The sequence below is a fragment of the Oncorhynchus clarkii genome, chromosome 24 (assembly GCF_045791955.1).
Source record: "Oncorhynchus clarkii lewisi isolate Uvic-CL-2024 chromosome 24, UVic_Ocla_1.0, whole genome shotgun sequence".
In the NCBI taxonomy this organism is placed as follows: Eukaryota; Metazoa; Chordata; class Actinopteri; order Salmoniformes; family Salmonidae; genus Oncorhynchus; species Oncorhynchus clarkii.
The window spans coordinates 10673525-10696364 of NC_092170.1; the positions used below are offsets into that span (position 1 = coordinate 10673525).

Below are 22840 nucleotides of genomic sequence, written 5' to 3' on the forward strand. Positions count from 1 at the left end.
TGGCATAAAACACATGGAAACCATGTGTTTGGTGTATTCAACTTATTCCGCTCCAGCCATTACCATGAGCCCGTCCTCCCCAATTAAGGTGCCACCAACCTCCTGTGATATATATATATATATATATATATATATATATATATATATATCTATATACTGTATATATTTTAGTTGAATATATATATATATATTTGTCTCTTGGGCGCACTACGGGCTTGGGCCAAGGGGCTTCAGTCCCTGTAAGACCCTGCATTAAACCAGCCCTGCTTAGCGGTGTCACTCACAGGAGGCTGCTGAGGGGAGGACGGCTCATAATGATGGCTGGAACGGAGCGAATGGAATGGCATCGAACACATGGACACCATGGAAATGATGTGTTTGATACCATTCCACCTATTCTGCTCCAGCCGTTACCGCGAGTCCATCCTCCTCAATTAAGGTGCCACCAACCTCCTGTGGTGCCACTGTCCCTATCTCAGTCAGAGTCATCACCTCCGTCGTAGTCAGAGCTCCTGTCGTCTTCCTCAGAGGAACTGGGGTCCTTAGTGCTGGCCTCAGAGATCATACCGTCCGAGCTGTCAACCTCTAGCACGTCATCGTCCATATACAGGTGGATGGCCCATGCAGGGTGGCTAAGACACATACACACACACACACACACACACACGCAGAGGACAAGGCCAGGAACAGGGACACACACACAAACACGAACATACGCACACGCAGAGATCAAAATCGGGAAAGGTTGAGCATTAATTTGCCTTTTAGATGAGAGGCGGCCACCTCTTCAATGAATAGGAAAAGAGCAATTCTTCAAGCGATACCATCTTGGAACACCATGTTTGATCGGGATCAATCAATTGGTCTGGATTTTGTTGTTGTAAAAGAAAAATACTTTCATCGCCAAGTAGTAGATTTGGCTTTTGTTGGTGAGGCATATGTGGTTACACATGACGTTGTTTAAATTGAAACCTAAAGAAGCACCCAATGCAGAGGGATCTGAAAACCCAACAGAATGAGAGGCAAAGTAGTCCCTTCACCCATAGACCATAGATAAAGAACACTACTGATATAGAATTTGATGTGTTCAACTGACCATAATTGCACTGTCTAAAACAGACACATAAGGTTTCAACCGTCTAAAGGTGAAAAAACTACAATACAGTGACAGTCATAGTGAAATAGTCAATTATTTGAAATGTTTAATAATTTGAAAATAATGATTTAACAATGTTGATATAATCAACTGTATGTTGATTATAATATTTGAGAAATGTCTGCTTTAAGCAAGTGCCTTAGGTCTTGCAGTGAATATTGACAGCATTTTGAGTATTTCTGCAGTAGTTGAACATTTTCACTGATAAAAAACCCCACATCAATTTAGAAATACAAAATCACTTCAGGACAAAATCAAACAAAATAAACTAAGACAGAAATGTAAAGACATCTTGTCGTGGACTTGTGGTTGAAATGCATTGAGCCAGATGAGAGAGAGACTGCTGGTACCTATACAACCCTGGGCATTGGCTTACTAAGTCCTATGCGATTGGAAAATGATTTGGCAGATGTTAAGAGTTTGAAACTGGTAGTAGTAAATCACAATAGAAATACTGTACATTATTTTCCACAACTATCTCATAAAACATCTACACTTAAACAGGAAATGTGTTAAGAAGCCCATTTGATATACAGGAAAATATTAATGCAGGCCTACTGTCTTTCCAGAAGGTGCATGGCGGTAAGATACAGGATCCAGCAGATGGATAATCTACAGTAGTATTCTAAGGCACTTTTAGCATTGAAGTCTGCTCTTTGTAAAAACATCTGCCCAACGATAAGTCCAGGTTTTGGTTCCAAAGCTAGGTTCGGAGGAGAGTGTCCACGCAGACAGAGCAATTGACTGAGCCCTGTCCCAGAGGTAAGCACCACAGAGCCCAGCCAGAGGGAAGACAGGTTGGAGAGATCCCACTCTCTCTCGCTCCTTCTCGCTCTCTCTGTCTTACCACACTGTAGGGTCCTTTCTCTCTCTGCGAGGCAGTTCCTCCACCCACTCCTCCTGTCTCTTCTTGAGACATTGCCTTATTGACATGATGATGACGAGGAGGATGACCATCAGCATGATGGCGCCCCCGATGGCTACAGCCAGAATGACAATCTCAGAGAAGGAGGCTGGAAAGAAAAGAGGGGGAAATAAATAGACTAAATGGAAACTCTCTACTCAAACAGGAATAGATGGCTGATTCCCAGGGGAGGTACATGATGATGACCTTATGGGATGTTTTAGGATTTTTTTTAATGTATCAACAGCAAACATATTATCCCATTACAATGTCAGCTCATACCTACTGTGAGAAGGGAGCTGCTGGATTGAATAAATGACAAATGGGCCAGATTGGTTTTGTAAAGATTGCTGTGAGGTTTTCACAGCCTGAGGCCAAAGATTGGACAGCAGACACGGCTACAGTATATTTTAACCCAGCACCCTTGTACGCTTCACAGTAGACAGACACTAACCTGTGGTGACCACGGTCAGTTTCACCTCCCCCGTGTTGCCGTGGACGTCCGGAGGGTTCTTCACCTGGCAGCTGAACGTCCCGTTGTAGGTGAACTTGACCTCACGCACCACGATGGAGGCGTCCCAGCCCATGATATCACCCGCCCATGTCGCCCGCTTATGGAAACGCCCTTCTGGGGGAGGGTAAGGCCTCTCATGGTAGTAGAACACCTGGCATATATTGGCACAATGCTTAATGAGATCAAATTGCATCTCATTAGAGGGCAGTTAATTGCATCTAATTTACTAGATTGTCGCCTCTAATAGAGCTTCTCCAACAATAGCGTTTCCAAAACAAGGTCATTTTTCTAAACGGTTCAGCTAGATTCCTAAATGACGCTGACAAGGAGGTTGATGGTTGACTCAGAGGTCCTTGACAAACAACAGAATGCAGACTATAAACACACACACACACACAGTCTCTGAACTACCCAGAGGGTTCTACAATCAGCCAGGGTGACTCACTGACTCCTCACGGCCAGGTTCGAGGGGGCGGAAGCTCCATGAGACAGTGAGCGTTGCTGGGGTGATGGGCGAGCTGCTCTGGAAGGTACATTTCAGCCGCACATCTGTGCCGTTCACCGCCTCCACCTCCCCCGACGTGTACACCCTCATCCCACTGACCGGTAACACGCCTGAAGCCACAGGAACACAGCACAGCATAGTAGTTATGCAACAGAAACACTAGTAAACATACATCCATAACATACAGTACATACATACAACATCAATACTGTATGTTATGGATGTTTGTGTACCAACAGACGCTCACACCCACACATTACAGAGAAAATGCTGGAAATTAAAGAGAGAAAAAAATTGGCAGCATTTTCCCTGCTCCAGATAATGGATTGAGTGACACCCACAGAATGGAGTCTGCAGTGTGGTCTACACACACAAACACAGTCCCAGGAAGAGACATTATTAACTATTATTGCTTTTTTTTTTTGACCTTTTTTTCTCCCCTATCTTTTGGTATCCAATTGGTAGTTACAGTCTTGTCTCATCGCTGCAACTCCCGTACGGACTCAGGAGAGGTGAAGGTCGAGAGTCGTGCATCCTCCGAAACACAACCCAACCAAGCCGCACTGCTTCTTGACACAATGCCCACTTAACCCGGAAGCCAGCCACACCAATGTGTTGGAGGAAACACTGTACACCTGGCGACCGTGTCAGCGTGCACTGCGGCCGGCCCGCCACAGGAGTCGCTAGTGCGCGATGAGACAAGGACATCCCTGCCAGCCAAGCCCTCCCATAACCCAGACAACGCTGGGCCAATTGTGCCCACGGGTCTCCCGGTCGCGGCCGGCTGCGACAGAGCCTGGACTCGAACACAGAATCAGGAAGAGACATTCTTAATCACTCAACAGTTTCTGTTTCACTACAAAACAACATTACATCAGTACTCGGCTGATCATCTCTGTTTTCATCTGATCTTACATTTGTTTTCAATCGCTTTAGTGCAATTTCCATAAGTATGAGATTCACAACTCTTAGTACAAAACTAAAAACAGATGATTGAAAAGACAGTTGCTTCAAAACTCTAAGCACATTTTCAATTTACTAACTACCACACCACAAAATCAAATCATACAGTCATTTTTCACCAAACTTAATCAGTGTTTCATCTAGAAATAAATGTTTCACATTGCAATACATGTTCATATAAAGTCATTGCTTTTCATAATGCAATGATCACATTACTTTTGATATGATTGTCTTCTCATTTGTTAAAATGTATTTTACTATAACTTAATACAATTTTATTTGTCACATGCTTTATAGACAATATGTGTAGACTAACAGTGAAACTCTTACTTACGGGTCCTTTCCCATCAATGCAGAGTTAAAGATAAAAAGGAAAACAGAAATAGTGACACGGGGAATAAATACAGTGAATAACTAATAAAAATAGCATGACTATATATTTTAGTGAGTAGAAAATAACATGACTACATACAGGGAGTACCAGTACCGAGTCGATGTGCCGTGGACGAGGTAGTTGAGGTAGCTATGTACTGTACATATAGGTAGGTGTAAACTGACTAGGCAACAGGATAGATAGACAGTAGCAGCAGTCTATGTGTATGTGTGAGTGTGTGTGTGTGTGGCATCAGTATGCATATGTGTGCATAGAGTAAGTGCAAGAGAGTTAGTCCAAAAAAGGCTCAATGCAGGTAGTCCAGGTAGCCATTTGATTAGCTGTTCAGGGTCCTGTTGGTTCCAGACTTGGTGCATGGGTACCGCTTGCTGTGCAGTAGAAGAGAGAACAGTCTATGGCTTGGGTTGGTGGAGTCTTTAATATTTTTTTGGGCCTTCCTCTAACACCGCCTGGTATAGAGGTCCTGGATGGCAGGAAGCTCGGCCCCAGTGATGTACTAGGCCATACGCTCTACCCTCTGTAGTGCCTTGCGGTCAGATGCCAAGCAGTTTCCATACCAAGCGGTGATGCAGCCAGTCAAGATGCTCTCGATGGTACAGCTGTATAACTTTGAGGAGCTGAGGGACCATGCCAAATATTTTCGGCCTCCTGAGGGGGAAGAGGCATTGTCGTGTCTGTGTTGGTGTGTATGGACCATGATAGATTCTTAGTGATGTGGACACAGAGGAACTTGAAGCTCTCAAACCCGCTCCACTACAGCCCAGTCCATGTGTATGGGGGTGTGCTCGGCCCTCCGTTTCCTGTAGTCCACGATCAGCTCCTTTGTCTTGGCCAATAACGATCCAATAACGATCCTTTTACTGCAGTGGGCTAAATCAGGGTCACCCAGAGTGTTTCTTGGTAATCTTAAACAAATCTACTTTGAAAAAATGTATACATCTCACACACATGTTTATGGGCTAAAAAAAAAAGACCCCTGTACCATGTCAGATATACTGTGGAGTTTAAATGTATTCCATTTGGAGTTTGCATCCTAGTATTACACTTTATAAACATCACCGAAGACTTAGAGAATTATAACAATGTAACTGTATGTAACAAAGGTATAAGTAAATAAGTTTACAAAATTAAGTCGCTGGGGTCTTCTTGATTGGGGGGTTTCACACTGCTTTACTAAAATTGCATTGGAAAACACAGTTTATATGCCATTTACGCAGTGAGTGAGTCCACACATTTTTGTATGTGATCTCAGTGTGAATCGAACCCACAACTCTGGTGAACTGAGTCACATTAGACATAAGCATACCACCCTCCTTCAGGCCATGGATGAGGCATGCAATGACATCAATACAGACCTATCTGAGGCTTGGATTCGCCATGCAAAAAGGTTTTTCCCCAGGTGCATGAACAATGAGGACATTTACAGGTGTCACGTTCGTTATAATAAGTGGACCCAAGCGCAGCGTGATCTGGGTTCCACATCTTTTTATTTCTTAGTGAAACTCAAAGCAAAGCAAAGCAAAACAAAACAATAAACGAACAAAACGAAACGTGAAGTTACAAATATGCTCACAGGCAACTATACATAGTCAAGATCCCACAAAGCACAATGGGGAAATGGCTGCCTAAATATGATCCCCAATCAGAGACAACAATAAAAAGCTGCCTCTGATTGGGAACCATACCAGGCCAACATAGAAGTATAAATCACCTAGATAACCCACCCTAGTCACAACCCGACCTAACCAACAAAGATAATAAAAAGCTCTCTATGGTCAGGGCGTGACAACAGGGCCATTTTGGGGGGGTCTGTCTGTCTGTCTGTCTGTCTGTCTGTCTGTCTGTCTGTGCGTGCCTTCGTGCGTGTTGCCATGGTAGTTCAAACAGGGTACAAATAACAATCATTTCACCTTATTGTAAATAATTTAGGATGAAACAACAAAATCAATTGGACTGAGGAATGAATCTGACAAGCTATTTATTTTATAATAACATTTAAATATTCTAATTAGTCTCATGACTAATTTATTGGACTGCTCTAGGTTATTATACTGAACAAAAATATAAATGCAACATGCAACCATGTCAATTGAAATAAATTAATCAAGCCCTAATCAATGGATTTCACATGACTGGGAATACAAATATGCATCTGTTGGTCACAAATACCTTTTAAAAAAAATGGGCCTCACAATGGGCCTCAGGATTTCATCACAGTACAATTGTGCATTCAAATTGCTATTGATAAAATGTAATTGTGTTCGTTGACATCAGCAAACCACTCGCACACACGACGCCAGACACATGGTCTGCGGTTGTGAGGCCGGTTGGATGTGAGGCCGGTTGGATGTACTGCCAAACTCTCTAAAACAACGGAGGCGGCTTATGATAGAGAAAATAACATTAAATTATCTGCCAACAGCTCTGGTGATCATTCCTGCAGTCAGCATGCGAATTGCAAGCTCCCTCAAAACTTGAGACATCCGTGACATGTTTTTTTTTTTATTTTATTTTTTTAAATTATTTTTACCCCTTTTTCTCCCCAATTTCATGGTATCCAATTGTTGTAGTAGCTACTATCTTGTCTCATCGCTACAACTCCCGTACGGGCTCAGGAGAGACGAAGGTTGAAAGTCATGCGTCCTCCGATACACAACCCAACCAAGCCGCACTGCTTCTTAACACAGCACGCATCCAACCCGGAAGCCAGCCGCACCAATGCGCCGGAGGAAACACCGTGCACCTGGCCACCTTGGCTAGCGCACACTGCGCCCAGCCCGCCACAGGAGTCGCTGGTGCGCGATGAGACAAGGACACCCCTACCGACCAAGCCCTCCCTAACCCGGGCGACGCTAGGCCAATTGTGCGTCGCCCCACGGACCTCCCGGTCGCGGCCGGTTACGACAGAGCCTGGGCGCGAACCCAGGAACTCTGATGGCACAGCTGGCACTGCAGTACAGCGCCCTTAACCACTGCGCCTTATCCGTGACATGTTTTGTGACAAAACTGCAGATTTTAGATTGGCCTTTTATTGTCCCCAGCACAAGGTGCACATGTGTAATGATAATGCTGTTTAATCAGCTTCTTGATATGCCACACCTGTCAGGTGGATGGATTATCTTGGCAAAGGAGAAATGCTCACTAACAGTGATGTGAACAAATTTGTGCGTATGGAACATTTCTGGGATATTTTATTTCAGCCCATGAAAAATGGGACCAACGCTTTACATGTTGCATTTATATTTTTGTTCAGTGTAATTAGAAGAAGTGTTCTGTCCCGTTAAAATGGATAGCCAAACCACATTTTGTAGAGAGTACAATACCCCTTTTATATGGGTAGGCACCAGGGATGCTGTTCAACCCAATGACCAAGCAGATCATGATCTAGTACTCTAAAACCTCTGGGAAGATATGAGCGTTAGTACAGGGTTGTATTCATTAGGGCACACCATAGCAAAACATTTCGCAACATAAAACAAAAATGTGCATATAAGGGAAATACCTAGTCAGTTGTACAACTGAATGCATTCAACTGAAATGTGTCTTCCGCATTTAACCCAACCCCTCTGAATCAGAGAGGTGCATAGGGGTGCCTTAATCGATATCCACATCTTCCCCGTTTGCTATGAAGCCACTACATAAGAGCTGGTGCAACCAATTACCTTCAGAAGTCACATAATTAGTTAAATAAAGTTCACCTGTGTGCAATCTATGTGTCACATGATCTCAGTATATATACACACCTGTTCTGAAAGGCCCCAGAGTCTGCAACACCACTAAGCAAGGGGCACCACCAAGCAAGCGGCACCATGAAGACCAAGGAGCTCTCCAAACAGGTCAAAGTTGTGGCGAAGTACAGATCAGGGTTGGGTTATAACATTTTTTTTAAACTTTGAACATCCCACAGAGCACCATTAAATCCATTATTAAAAAATTTAAAGAATATGGCATCACAACAAACCTGCCAAGAGAGGGCATGTGGGAGACTCCCGAAACATATGGAAGAAGGTACTCTGGTCAGATGAGACTAAAATTGAGCTTTTTGGCCATCATGGAAAAATATATGTCTGGCGCAAACCCAACACCTCTCATCACCCCAAGAGCATCATCCCCACAGTGAAGCATGGTGGTGGCAGCATCATGCTGTGGGGATGTTTTTCATCAGCAGGGACTGGGAAACTGGTCCGAATTGAAGGAATGATGGACGGCGCTAAATACAGGGAAATTATTGAGGGAAACCTGTTTCAGTCTTCCAGAGATTAGAGACTGGGACGGAGGTTTACCTTCCAGCAGGACAATGACCCTAAGCATACTGCTAAAGCAACACTCAACTGGTTTAAGGGGAAACATTTAAATGTCTCGCAATGGCCTAGTCAAAGCCCAGACCTCAATCCAATTGAGAATCTGTGGTATGATTTAAAGATTGCTGTACACCAGCGGAACCCATCCAACTTGAAGGAGCTGGAACAGTTTTGCCTTGAAGAACAGGCAAAAATCCCAGTGGCTAGATGTGCCAAGCTTATAGAGACATTCCCCAAGAGATTGTAATTGCTGCAAAAGGTGGCTCTACAAAGTATTGACTTTGGAGGGGTGAATAGTTATGCAAGCTCAAGTTTTCTGTTTTTTTTGTCTTATTTCTTGTTTGTTTCACAATAAAAAATATTTTGTATCTTCAAAGTGGTATGCATGTTGTGTAAATCAAATTATACAAACCCCCCAAAAATCTATTTTAATTCCAGCTTGTAAGGCAACAAAATGGCCAAGGGGGTGAATACTTTCGCAAGCCACTGTATATACTAGGCGGTGCAAGAGGAAGGCCCACAAAATTGTCAAAGACTCCAGTCACCCAAGTCATAGACTCTGCTACCCCATGGCAAGCGGTACCAGAGTGCCAAGTCTAGGACCAAAAGGCTCCTTAACAGCTTCTACCCCCAAGCCATAAGACTGCTGAACAATTCATCAAATGTCCACCCGGACTGTTTACATTGACACCCCCCCTTTCTTTTTACACTGCTGCTACTCGCTGTTTATTATCTATACATAGTCACTTTACAAATGACCTCGACTAACATTGACTCGGTACCGGTGCCCCCTGTATATAGCCTCATTATTGTTATGTTATTTTCTTGTGTTACTTTAAAAAATCATCTTTTTTAACTTTAGTTTATTTAGTAAATATATTCTTAACTCTATTTCTTGAACTGCTTTGTTGGTTAAGGGCTTGTAAGTAAGCATTTCACGGTAAGGTCTACACCTGTTGTATTCAGCGCATTAAATTGGATTTGATTTGATTGGACAATGAATGCATCCCTCCCGTGCTGAGAGGGTTTTTGATATGGCTATAAGCCTATGGGTCCATAAAGACTGGATGCTTGTTCATCTAATGAGTTCACGCATGTAGCTGGGAAAACAGCTGCTGGGCTCGGCTCCCCAGGAACCTGTATTTTCCTTATCAGCAGCGCAGAGGGCTTCCTGTAGGCCACATTACCAGTAACCAGCCCCACTGTACATTAGACAGAGAGGGCCCTCCTTCATCACCAACACCAGAGGAGCGCACCCAGTTCCCCCTGGCCCTAATGTGTTTTAAATTGCCCAAAATCCTTGAGGGGATGTTGTGGGTGGCGGCAGACTGATTGGGCCTGCCTCGGAAAATGGCAAAATTCTCAGGGACGAGAAAAAGGCCTCGATTTAGGAGCTCCGAGCTGGCTAGCTTGGCCTATATCAGTCCCAGTTAATGACCGTGGCTGGCAGAAGGAGGACGAGGAGGAGGCAGCACAGCAGACTCCACACTGGCTTTTGTTGTGAGGGGAATGGGGCTACAGCACATAGGCCAGCATCACCCTCCTTCCCCAACACATTTATCTTCCACCAGGAAACTGGAGCACGGAGGATGGGGGGGGAGTTGGAGAGCGGAAAGGGAAGGGGAGGTAGACTAAACTGGTTCTCACACAGTACCTATTTACAGTAGGTTCATCCAAACTCAAGTATGTTAGGTAATCATCTTAAAGTTCGCACTATGAGATGAATACCATTTGAATTTTTATCAAGTGAAAGCAATTGTTGACATTATAAGCTGCCTAGCTAGCATATTTGGTTCCTTGGAAGTTGTGGGAACGTATCTTTTTGGTTTGCCATTGGATCTGGGAATGAAGCCATACAATACGTTTGGTAAAACTGAATGTTTTTTACACGTTCTGAGAACAGAAGTGAAAATTTCACCTGTTCTAGGAACTTACATTTCTAGGTTGAAGGGAGGTTCTGACAACATTTTACTATGGTTCCTTGAACATTTTACTGGGAGGTTTTAATAAATTATAGATTAGTTGAAGATAATTAAAAACTGTTCTGAGAACACACTGATTGCTTAGTTTGTATTAACTGTTTTTAACTCCAAGCACAGATAGGTAGCAAGAAAATGTATTTGATTAAGCATTAATCATGCAAAACACGTTTCTTTTTTTATGGTGTCACGGCATCAATGAGATTCAAACCTATGATCTTCTGTTTTGTAGCCGTGAAAACAGTCCACTGCGCCACCAGGATAGAGCTCGCATGCCATGTATTTAATTTGTCTATTCAAACAGACCCCATTTCAAAAGGAAACAAGCACTCACCACGTACCAAGCACTTTGACATGTACCAACAAATGAGCGTGATCATTCTACAGTGGTCCCTGCAGCTTACCCTCAAACCGGTGTGATTAGAACACTTATTTAGAACGCCCAGTTTTAACTGACGCAACAGTCGGTTGCCACACTTTCAGCTGGCCACACTGTTTTTTTTTCACAGAAACATTTTGCACAAACACAGTCCTTACAAAGCTTGGTCCTGAATGTGACCAGTTTATTTTTGGACATTCACAGAAGTTGTGACAGCATAACACAATCATCCAAACCAGAAAATGGAGGCTATATTAGTCCTAGCGCTAACTGAGGAAAGATTGACATAACACAAGCGGTCAGAAACTACAATATGAATTAGCTAATAGAAATTCCTATTTACAATTCATCACATCACGGGTGAGTTCACCATTGATCATTTCGAAGAGAGAAGTTTGTCCGGCTCAGAAAAGCCTCAAATATATATTGCATGCAACAGTGAAATGGAGTTAATGAAGAGGCAGAACACACTTTCTAAAAAATCGAATGTAATCCGACGATGGGTAGTTTGTGCGCGGCACCATGTTTGTTTTTTTGGGTCAACAAAAGATAACAGGAGACAAGATAAGTTTGGTCTATATGCAGTATGCATGTTGAAAGGGGTGTTTCATCTACGATCATTCACTTCCCTTCATTCACTTCCGGATGTTTACTCAAAAGATGAGTGAACCATTCCGTCACCTCATTATAATATCTTTGGTCTGACAGACATTTACGTGACACCCACAATGCATTGTATAATGTCAACAAACATGGCGCCACACATAGCTGGCAAATAGCTTAGCATTAGCTCATCATAATCAGTACAACCTTCAAAAAAGTATTTTACACACATCATAGGTATCCATTACAATCTATGCAATAATCAGAATGCATTATTTGTCGCCAGCACTTAAAAACATGTAAATAGAACTGTAAATACATTATGCTCCATACATATATACTGTCTGCTACCGTCACGTTCGTCAAAAGGATCGGACCAAGGCGCAGCGTGGCATGCGTACATTCTTATTTATTTAAAGAATGAAACACTGAACAAACTAACAAAATAACAAAAACAAACCGTGAAGCTATACAAACGAGTGCTGACAGGAAACTACATCCCACAACAGAAAGTGGGAAACAGGGCTGCCTAAATATGATCCCCAATCAGAGACAACGATAAACAGCTGTCTCTGATTGGGAACCATATCAGGGCAACATAGAAATACAAAACCCCTAGAACTACAACAACCCTTGACATGCAAAACCCTAGACATGCAACACTAGAGTACCCACCCTAGTCACACCCTGATCTAACCAAAATACATATAAAACAGAGATATCTAAGGTCAGGGCGTGACAGTAGAAACACTATACAGAAAATAAGGCACTTACTTTGATAGAAAAGCACACATGTCCAAAGTTATTATTTGTAAGGAAAACAACAATGAAAGCAATGCGAGCGCCAGCCAGAAAATGTGCCGCACATGGAAAAAGTTTGTGCAAGACTACGCAAATGTATGCAAATGTCTGCGGAAACACTCAGGAATGGCTTAGGCTCTCCTCGAAGATAGAAGTTTGTCCGGTTCAGTAAAGCCTCAAACATAAATTGTCTGCAACAGTGAAATGGAGTTAATGAAGCGGCGGAACACACCTCAATTCCAACTGTTGTTAGAAAATAAAACTTGAAATTGACAAGTTGGAACATAGCCTATAGATAATTTGCATTCAGCCCAGTTAACTGTCCTGTTGCGTAACAATCACATTTTGGAACATTGAGTGCATTCTGACATCACGTGCATAAAACAACTCATGCTGGGGCTACTGTTAGAGATATTTGGAACTCGTGTGTAAAAAGGTTAAGATCAGGTGTGGCCAATTAGTGGGAGCGGCCAACACACCTGAACAAGATAGAGGATAGAGTTTTATTGACGCTGAGAACAGAATGTATATGTTTTTAGATAACATTCTTAGAATGTTCTTTGAACATTACTAATGTTTTCTTGTTTTAAGTTTTCTTGATGTTCTGAAAACATGACTTTAAATAGAATCACGAGAAAACCTGCAGAAAACATGCTGAAGTACTGAAATTCTCACAGAAGAACGTTGTTTTTTAACGTTCCCTGAATGATTTGAGAACATTACTTTAAATAGAACCATGAGGAAACCTGTAAGAAACGCGATGCTGAAGTAGTGAAATTCCCACCTAAGAAACATATGGTTCTCAGAACATTATGCCCTAGCTGGGTATCCTGCACCATTCCCAGAACCTTGTGGGATGTCCTGAGAACCATATATTTCTTAGAGCCTGGTGAGAGCATGGTTGTCCTAAAATTATTTGTCCTATAATTATTTTGTATACAACCTTCCCACAAGGTTCTGGGAAATGTGCAGGATACCCAGCTAGTGAATAATGTTCTGAGAACCATATGTTTCTTAGGTGGGAAATTCAGTACTTCTGCATAACCTTTCTTTATGGGAATGGTGCAGGATAGTTGCTTGGCTTTGGAACATTCTCAGCACATTTAAGGAACTTCACAAAAAAATGTAATGGTATTTCATTACTTTATCAGAACGTTTCTTAAAAGATCAAACATTATTACATTTCATTTCAATTTTTGTAACGTTCTACGAATGTTCTCCAACTGGTTTGACATTGGGAATGTTCTCAAATAGTAAAGAGGACATTACGAAACAATGTTCTTCTTTTGGAATTTCAGTACTTCAGCATAACGTTTCCTACAAGTTTCCTCATGGTTCTCTTTAAAGTCATGTACTCACATTGTTCCGAGAACATTAAAAACGACTTTCTTCTGTGGGAATTTCAGTACTTCAGCATAATGTTTCCTAAAGATTTCCAGATGGTTCTATTTAAAATAATGTTCGCACCTTGTTCCGAGAACATTAAAAAAAAACTTTATTCTGTGGGATTTTCAGTACTTCAGCCTAATGATTCCTACAGGTTTCCTCATGCTTCTATTGAAAGTAATGTTCTCAAATTGTTCTGAGAACGTTAAGAAAACTTTCCATAAAAAAAACTATAATTGGTGTTCTCAGAACGTTAATAAAACCTCCAAGGAAAACTTTTAGGAAACCATAGCAAAACTTTGTCAGACCACAATTCGGGGCATTTCATGATGTGGTCATTCCTATTCTCGACACAGATGATTTGTTTACATAGCAGGTTAGGATAATTAACGTGACAAGTTAGATTAATTAGTGTGGCAGGTTAAGAGAATGAGGTTAAAGTTAGGAAAATAGTTAGGGTTAGGCTTAGCTACAATGCTACAGTTGTCAACAACTTTTGTCCCGATGTGAAAAAATGGCTAGGTAACAATGGCAAGCATCACTGGATGTAACTTGATATCAAAGAGCGGTCTGTAATTAAACCCTTCTCGTTTTACTGGTCAGGAAATGTATGGCTTCGTTCCCAGAACCAATGGGACACCAAAAACGTACGTTCCCACAACTTCCAAGGAGCCAAAGGTGCTAGCTGGGACACTGTAGGGGAATTCAGTGGGAACAGCCAGAGAGATTGGAGATGATGATATTAAGGGGATGTTTATTTGTTTGTCCGTCTTTCTGTTTACATTTCGAATTGGGACTTTGACTTCTAGCGTCTACTGACCACACCCATTGTCCAGTGATTTTTTTTATGGCATATCGTGAGGATGCCAGTGCAGTAGGCTTGCAGTATGGGCTTGCAGTATGTCGCAGACAAGATTGACAGACAGAAAAAGTAGGAATATCCATGCCAAAAAAGCATGAATAATCCACATTCTGTGAGTCATTTTCATACTTTTGTAGATATAATTTATTACAGCAGTGACATACTTTGGGATGAACATGTTTCTTCAATTGCTCTAAATCTGTTGCTTGAACCTGTCAATATTATCTTCTCCCTGCATATCTTTTAGCCCGAAATCAGTTTCTTACCTCTCTCTCTCTCTCTCTCTCTCTCTCTCTCTAGTCTATAAGGTCTCTGTGAATACGTGCATACAGTAGCTATTAAATCGGTGTTAAGGCTCTATATGTGTTTTTAATCATCAAATAACTTCAATCAATCAATCTGCTGCATTATAGTCATTGATTGATTAATGTGTCAGTCTCCAGTAGAGAGTGCATGTGGATGTTATCAACACAGTACAGAGTACCTTCCTTACCAAAAAGACTGTTGAAATGTACCCTAGGTACAAATCTAACGAGTTGTTGTTACTTAATGTGAATAGAAGGTGGGTTTACATTGGATCTTGAAGAACGATGTAAGGCAACGCAACCGATCGGCACGGCTCTCCCATCGGACTTGGGAAATTGTGTTCATTACAATATTTCCTACATCGTGTCTATGTTTAGTTTTTCTTCCCCTATTAGGACCAGACTCCTAGTTCGCCGGAAAAAACCTGACTCTCTTACAGCTTTGGAGAAAGAAACACTTGGGCCGGGTCTCCTACACATAACAACACAAAACCTAAGAAGACTACAAAGACTCTCCTCGCTCCTTTGTGGGCAGAGATTTCAAAAGCACAGGTTACGTTTACAAGAGCTCTTTCATAGTGGAAGGGAGGAGCTGAGTTCAGGTAACAACCTACATTCACAGGCCAAGCTACATACTCTCACTATCACTCTCACTCTCACTCTCTCTGTCTCTCACACACACACACACACACGGTGCATAGGTAAAATCACCAGGGAAGCCAATCCAGAAAAAAAAGTCCTATTACAACCTATGTGTTGTCATAATTGAGTTGTTTACTCTATAACCTGTTAGTTCATATGCTTTGACACAGTGATATATAGGCCTAAGGCCGAGACAATAAGAAGACACAGTGGCAGAATAAATTCAACCACACATTTGTTTGATTACAAAACCGGAGAGCAACAGCTGTCCGTTGAAATCCACAAAACATATAGCAAGTAACAAACAGTTACAGTGGGGCAAAAAAGTATTTAGTCAGCCACCAATTGTGCAAGTTCTCCCACTTAAAAAGATGAAAGAGGCCTGTAATTTTCATCATAGGTACACTTCAACTATGACAGACAAAATGAGAGAAAAAAAATCCAGAAAATCACATTGTAGGATTTTTAATTAATTTATTTGCAAATTATGGTGGAAAATAAGTATTTGGTCACCTACAAACAAGCAAGATTTCTGGCTTTCACAGAAATTCTCTGAGGCTCCTCTGTCCTCCACTCGTTACCTGTATTAATGGCACCTGTTTGAACTTGTTATCAGTATAAAAGACACCTGTCCACAACCTCAAACAGTCACACTCCAATCTCCACTATGGCAAAGACCAAAGAGCTGTCAAAGGACACCAGAAACAAAATTGTAGACCTGCACCAGGCTGGGAAGACTGAATCTGTAATAGGTAAGCAGCTTGGTTTGAAGAAATCAACTGTGGGAGCAATTATTAGGAAATGGAAGACATACAAGACCACTGATAATCTCCCTCGATCTGGGGCTCCATGCAAGATCTCACCTTGTGGGGTCAAAATGATCACAAGAACGGTGAGAAAAAATCCCAGAACCACACGGGGGGACCTAGTGAATGACCTGCAGAGAGCTGGGACCAAAGTAACAAAGCCTACCATCAGTATCACACTACGCCGCCAGGGACTCAAATCCTGCAGTGCCAGACGTGTCCCCCTGCTTAAGCCAGTACATGTCCAGGCCCGTCTGAAGTTTGCTAGAGAGCATTTGGATGATCCAGAAGAAGATTGGGAGAATGTCATATGGTCAGATGAAACATCACTGCTCTAGAGGAGATCTGCATGGAGGAATGGGCCAAAATAGCAGCAACAGTGTGTGAAAACCTTGTGAAGACTTACAGAAAACGTTTGACCTCTGTCATTGCCAACAAAGGGTATATAACAAAGTATTGAGATAAACTTTTGTTATTGACCAAATACTTATTTTCCACCATAATTTGCAAATTAATTCATTAAAAATCCTACAATGTGATTTTCTGGATTTTTTTTCTCATTTTGTCTGTCATAGTTGAAGTGTACCTATGATGAAAATTACAGGCCTCTCTCATCTTTTTAAGTGGGAGAACTTGCACAATTGGTGGCTGACTAAATACTTTTTTGCCCCACTGTACATGACCTACAGCATGGTCAATCAAGTTAATGTTTCAGAGACTTTTGGACTACTAAACAACTATTGATTTAAAACCACGGAGAGTTACCGCAAGTTGCAAAGAAAACAGGAGCAGCCTCCACTATTCAAGCACCCTTTCAACTTCTCTGTCATACAGTACACACTTTTAGTTGTTTTATCCTAGGCTACCTGGCTAAAATAGTTGCTTGCTAGCCTAACTTCCTTCCTTTCATACACCAGGCCAGCTAGTTAATCTTAGCCGACTACATCTAGCTACATGTTGAACTTCCATTCTCTCAGGCCAGGGGCACAATGTATGAATTTAAGGTTGGAGCAGAATCGCCGTTATAATACATGTACTTAATTCTCCAGTGTGGAGAATCCCTATCTCTATCCATGGCTAATTTAGGAAAGGGACGATTGTAGCTAGCTATCTTTAATTTTGTATTTTTTTATTTAACCTTTATTTAACCAGGCAAGTCAGTTAAGAACAAATTCTTATTTTCAATGACGGCCTAGGAACAGTGGGTTAACTGCCTGTTCGGGGGCAGAACGACAGATTTGCACCTTGTCAGCTGGGGGGTTTGAACTAACCACTAGGCTACGCTGCCGCCCCATCTAGCCACCGGAGGACAACAACACAACAAAATGCAACAACAACAACAAAAAAATCTGTCAATAATGACGTTTAGGCTGTGATGTGATTGGTCTGAAGCCAAATCCAAACTGGCTTCCCTTGACACTTTTCTTTTGGTGGCCCGGAACATTTACAGCTGAGCTCACTCAGTTTAGGTCAACGCTGATTGGTTATTATTATTTTTAATTATCAAGGGATGCCAAATGCTCGCTGGCTTCCCTTGCATTCAATGCTACAGGTGGCAACAATTCCCAACCTGGCACTCAACCCATCACGGTCACCTAATAATCCCCAGTTTACAATTGGCTCATCATCCCCCTCCTCTCCCCTGTAACTATTCCCCAGGTCGTTGATCTAATTGAGAACGTGTTCTCAGTCAACTTACCTGGTAAAATAATGTTTTTGTTAAACAATGCCATGCTCTTTATGACCAGACAGCATCAGATACGCTACACATACTGTCAGAGACAGAGGGGCACTGTTTCACCCGCTCGGATGCTTTCTCCAGTGAGATACATTCAGCCTCTTGCGAATTGAAGGAAATGTATGAAACACAGATAGACATGATTTAGTTAATTTTTTTCTTGGTAAGTTTTTGGGGGAAGAATGGCTTCCCTTGGCATCCATGAATACATGCTACTGCACACACACCACACTCAAACTCTCCCTCTCTCCCTCTCGCTCTTTCTCCACCCCCTTCTCTCTCTCTCTACCTCCTGCCCTCTCTCCCCCTTTTTTCCGAATTCAGGGGTGAACTAACAGGCTACAATTCATCTTGTAGTATTGGCCTGGAAAAGTGTTTTTTACGATAAGAAAGGATAAAAGTTGAATCCATCAAACCTCCTCTCCCACCTCGGCCTCAACACTGACTCAAGCAGTTCTCCACAGATTGTTGTTTTGGAGTAAAGTGCATTTTTTAAAGTCTTTTAAGTGGGCCTAGGTCCAACGCAACAAATTCACTACCACCCACACCAATAACACTCTAATGCTTGGAAGAAAACTTTTCCACACACCATATTTACAGGTAGTCATAGAGCCTTAGGGGTGGGGATAACTCTGGAGCAGATATTTTAATGGATCAATGAATTTTAACATGTAATTTTGCCCCAGTGTCATAACATGTCATAATATGACATAACAGCTGACATAACTTGTCATAACTTGTTATAACATGATCATAACACTGTCATGGCCCATATATTTACACCTGTTGTGACATATATTGCGTTATTTTATGGCTGGTTATGACACCTACATAAGAGTGTCAAACTCCACAGTTACTGAATTTATGTTTTTGCCCTGCCAAGAAGTCTCCTTTCGTTTAAAAGTTTGTTTCTTAAATCCTTTGTTGTTGTTGTAATGAATTCATTACAGTCCTGTTTTTTAAGATCATATTTTAAATAACTTGTAGAATATACACTTTATGACACTGTCAAGAAGCATCATGACCATCATAATCAAAAAGCCAGATTGGCCAATCACGTACATGCCCTTATGTCAGTCATCAATCAAAAAGAGGGTGTCTTGTCCTGCTCCTGAAATCTGCTCCTGCATTCATCCCAGTCATCAGCAACAAAGCATTGGGGTAGGTGCATGTCTGACATCAATGTGTGCGCAATTACAATGATAATTTAATATGGTCAGTTTAAAAATGTTATATAACATAGACATACTGTTGACATGTAGACTATGGTGTAACGGAATGTTTTGCCTTGTGTGGTAGGTTTGTAGGTGTCGCTTATGTAGGTGTCATAACCAGCCATAAAATAACACAATATATGTCACAGCAGGTCTAAATATGTGTCATGGCAGTGTTATGACCATATTATAACAGGTTATGGCAAGTTGTGTCAGCTGTCTAGTACAGTGTTACCAACATGGTACATTACTTAGCTGTTTCCTGATTAATGAATAAACAACATCAGATGATTCCGATGAGCTATCTTAAATGACTGGAACGGGTTTATTTTTCCTGAGGAAACCCACTAGATTTGACTGGAACTCCTTTTGTTTACATTATTGACAAATAGTTTGGAGAAAAACGGAACTGTCCCCACAACAACTCTGTCATGCACAGGGAAGTAGATATGAGATCAAATCATTGTTTCAGCTTAGGGCCAAACCCATTCTCATGCAGAAAGAGAAAAAAACTTTATAAGGTTATCTTATAGGGTGGAACTTGAGATAGACCAAGTGACTGTCAACTGTGCCTCTGGGCTGCCCATTCACATTATGCATAAAAAGTGTTTTGACTGTTTAGCATGTCAAAACACTTTCCTCAGTGATATTGACCCTGAACTAATAACAGGGGCGCAAAAGAAGTGTCCCTTCTCTATTATGGCAAATTAGATGTGATTAACTATGCTAAAAGGGCCAACCAAATATCTGGAGGTTACGTAACCAGCACAGGCAATTCAGTATTACTCTGAACTCGTGCGTGTGTGTGTGTGTGTGTGTGTGTGTGTGTGTGTGTGTGTGTGTGTGTGTGTGTGTGTGTGTCAAGATGGTAAACAAGGATTGTCAGGACAAGCCGACACATGCATGATTGCGTGTCCATGAGCTCACAAGCTCATGAAATAGGCTGTTTGAGACGTAGGAAAGTGGAGAAAGGAAACGTAGGTATACATTATGAAAGGAAACCCAGTCATGGCAAGAATGAACATTTATCACCAATGGCAGAATAGTATTGTGATTTCCTGTTGATGGTTTAGCTAAACAGGGAAACAGGGATATTTACAATATCTAAACAACTTCTCTCTTTGGCCCAGAGTTGTCCTAAACAACCTAGAGTGAATTAATACACTCCTCTTTAACAAGATTGTTCCTCAACAGCTGTGCATGGTGCTGACACAAGCATAGTCTTCCATAGTGCAGAGGACAGGCATGAGATTGATTATTAACCTAAATGCAAGATATTTGAAAAATTCTAAATTATTCCCATAGGGGGGGGGGGGGGGTATCATGTCTGTGATCAAGAAAATGTATGTGAACATTTGAAGGAGTGAGAGTTTATACCATTGTGTTAGTGATGGTCAAAAGTGTCAACAGTTTGTTGCTCAATATTCCCAGTAAATTGCTCAATATTGTCTATCTTTATTTGCACAATTAGTCAGGCACTCTGTTAATATGAATGAATTATTGCTTGGCACATGATGTCAATGTAAACCTAAGCAGCTTGCACCTATGCATATAATCCATTTATAGCACACAGTTGGACACTTCCAGAGATTATGTCAAGGTTAAATAGGCATACCTCTCTCAATACGCCTAATGTTCTCTACTGTTCTCCAGAGGAATATCAGTAACGCTAACTGCAATTAGTCTAGCTTGCTCAGTTGTATACATGATAACTAAACAGCCTAAAGTTCGACCTATTTTCATTGTAATCTGTTTATTACAGATCCACCGAGGTTCTTTGTGCATCTGCCAAGATAGTAGCTCATATGAGCCACTAGTGACATCCTTTGACTTGTTCACGGGAAACAGGTGGACCTTCCTACTGGGCAGTCACAATCTCGGGATCCATTTGCTAGCACGCAAGCACGGATATACATTATCAAAAGCAGGAAACAAATTATGTTGCATGAAGCCTCAAGACAATGTGTCTTTGCCTCAATGCCGACAAATACGGTAAAGTCATTAAGGGGATAGCCAAGCTGCAGTTTATAATCACGTCGGAATGCTCAGACGACCAACCCTAAACCAGCGCATGGACCCAAGTTCCCACTTCACTTAACGCACCAGTATGAGTAAATGTTTTCACCACTTCACTGGTCTAATGCATAGAACAGCTACTCCCAAATATCACCATACCTTCGTAATGATGTGTCGAGTGAGGGATGGAGGAGAATAATGACTGATCAAACATAATCTAACCATGTGATCTAAACTGCTATAACCAGATATTACTAATAACCACAATTACTGTTCTCTTGGACTAGTTTCCATTGTTTGGATTCATTCAATGTTAGTAGAGTAGGCCTATAAATCGAAATAACTTCTCAGCACACTCACCTGAAGTTGCTAGTCCGGAAAAGAGGACGAGGAGATACAACCGTTTTACGCACATTGGAAAAGGTGTCCGGAGTCGACCCAATTGACCAGACCCTTGTGGAGTCCCCACCAACCCCCCGAATAACATCTGAAGGGACTGGACACTTCGATTCTATAAACTCGGTGAACTATTCTGGACCTGTCGCTTAGACTGTCTGTAAACCCCAGTCCAATACGCACTGACTAGCAGTCTCAGCCGATATGGGGCAAGTCTCAACTCGCCACTGCCTTCATCGTTTCGAAGCCCTCCCACCGGTGACCTTTTCCAGGCAGAGTCATTTACTCCATTCTTGTCAAGTTGAGGTTGACAACTCTTCTTGTCCATCCTGTTAAGACACTACATTATTCGGATTACACCCACTAGGCACACACTAGTTGAATCAACCTTAACGTTGTTTGAACCAAAGTGGAATTAATTATCTCTGCTAAGTGGGCATTTTTACTGTCATTCCATTCCAAGACTGTATTTCTGGTGCTATTCATGGGTTTTGTTCACTGTTGAGTTAATCATATAGTACTTCTCCTCATCTCTCCTCTCGTTGATGATAGGTTACTTGTTAATGTATTGAGACCAGACAGACCATAGGGGGAAAAAAGGGTTTTTGTTCCACATACAGTGCATTTGGAAAGTATTCAGACCTCTTGACCATTTCCACATTTTGTTACATTACAGCCTTATTCTAAAATGTATTGAATAGTTTTCCCCCTCATCAATCTAGACACAATACCCCATAATGACATAGCAAAAACAAGTTTTTAGAATTTTTTGCAAATGTATTAAAAATCCCAAACTGAAATATCACATTTACATACAGTTGAAGTCGGAAGATTACATACACTTAGGTTGGAGTCATTAAAACTAATTTCTTGTTAAACAAGTGGCAAGTCGGTTAGGACATCTACTTTGTGCATGACACAAGTCCTTTTTCCAACAATTGTTTACAGAGAGATTATTTCACATATAATTCACTGT

At 41.6% G+C, this 22840-nt stretch overlaps 1 protein-coding gene across 1 annotated transcript; it reads right to left on the bottom strand.

Annotated features, from left to right (window-relative positions):
- Positions 1-388: 388 nt before the first annotated feature.
- Positions 389-22040, bottom strand: LOC139382556 (myelin protein zero-like protein 2). The gene is made up of 5 exons (XM_071126664.1): positions 21829-22040; positions 3020-3189; positions 2515-2725; positions 2004-2169; positions 389-632 (listed from the first exon to the last, which is right to left on the bottom strand). Exons 1-5 carry the CDS (start codon positions 21953-21955, stop codon positions 476-478), a joined length of 831 nt encoding a protein of 276 aa, XP_070982765.1. The 5' UTR covers positions 21956-22040; the 3' UTR covers positions 389-475.
- Between the last annotated feature and the right edge of the window lie 800 nt (positions 22041-22840).

Bases quoted from the DNA above. Each gene is read 5' to 3' on its own strand.
- LOC139382556 (XM_071126664.1), bottom strand. From the start codon at position 21,955: ATGTTATTCGGGGGGTTGGTGGGGACTCCACAAGGGTCTGGTCAATTG. The intron at 3,190-21,828 runs GTGAGTGTGCTG...CTGTGGCTTCAG, and splicing joins TTCCGGACTAGCAACTTCAG to GCGTGTTACCGGTCAGTGGG. The intron at 633-2,003 runs GTAAGACAGAGA...TATGTGTCTTAG, and splicing joins AGAAAGGACCCTACAGTGTG to CCACCCTGCATGGGCCATCC.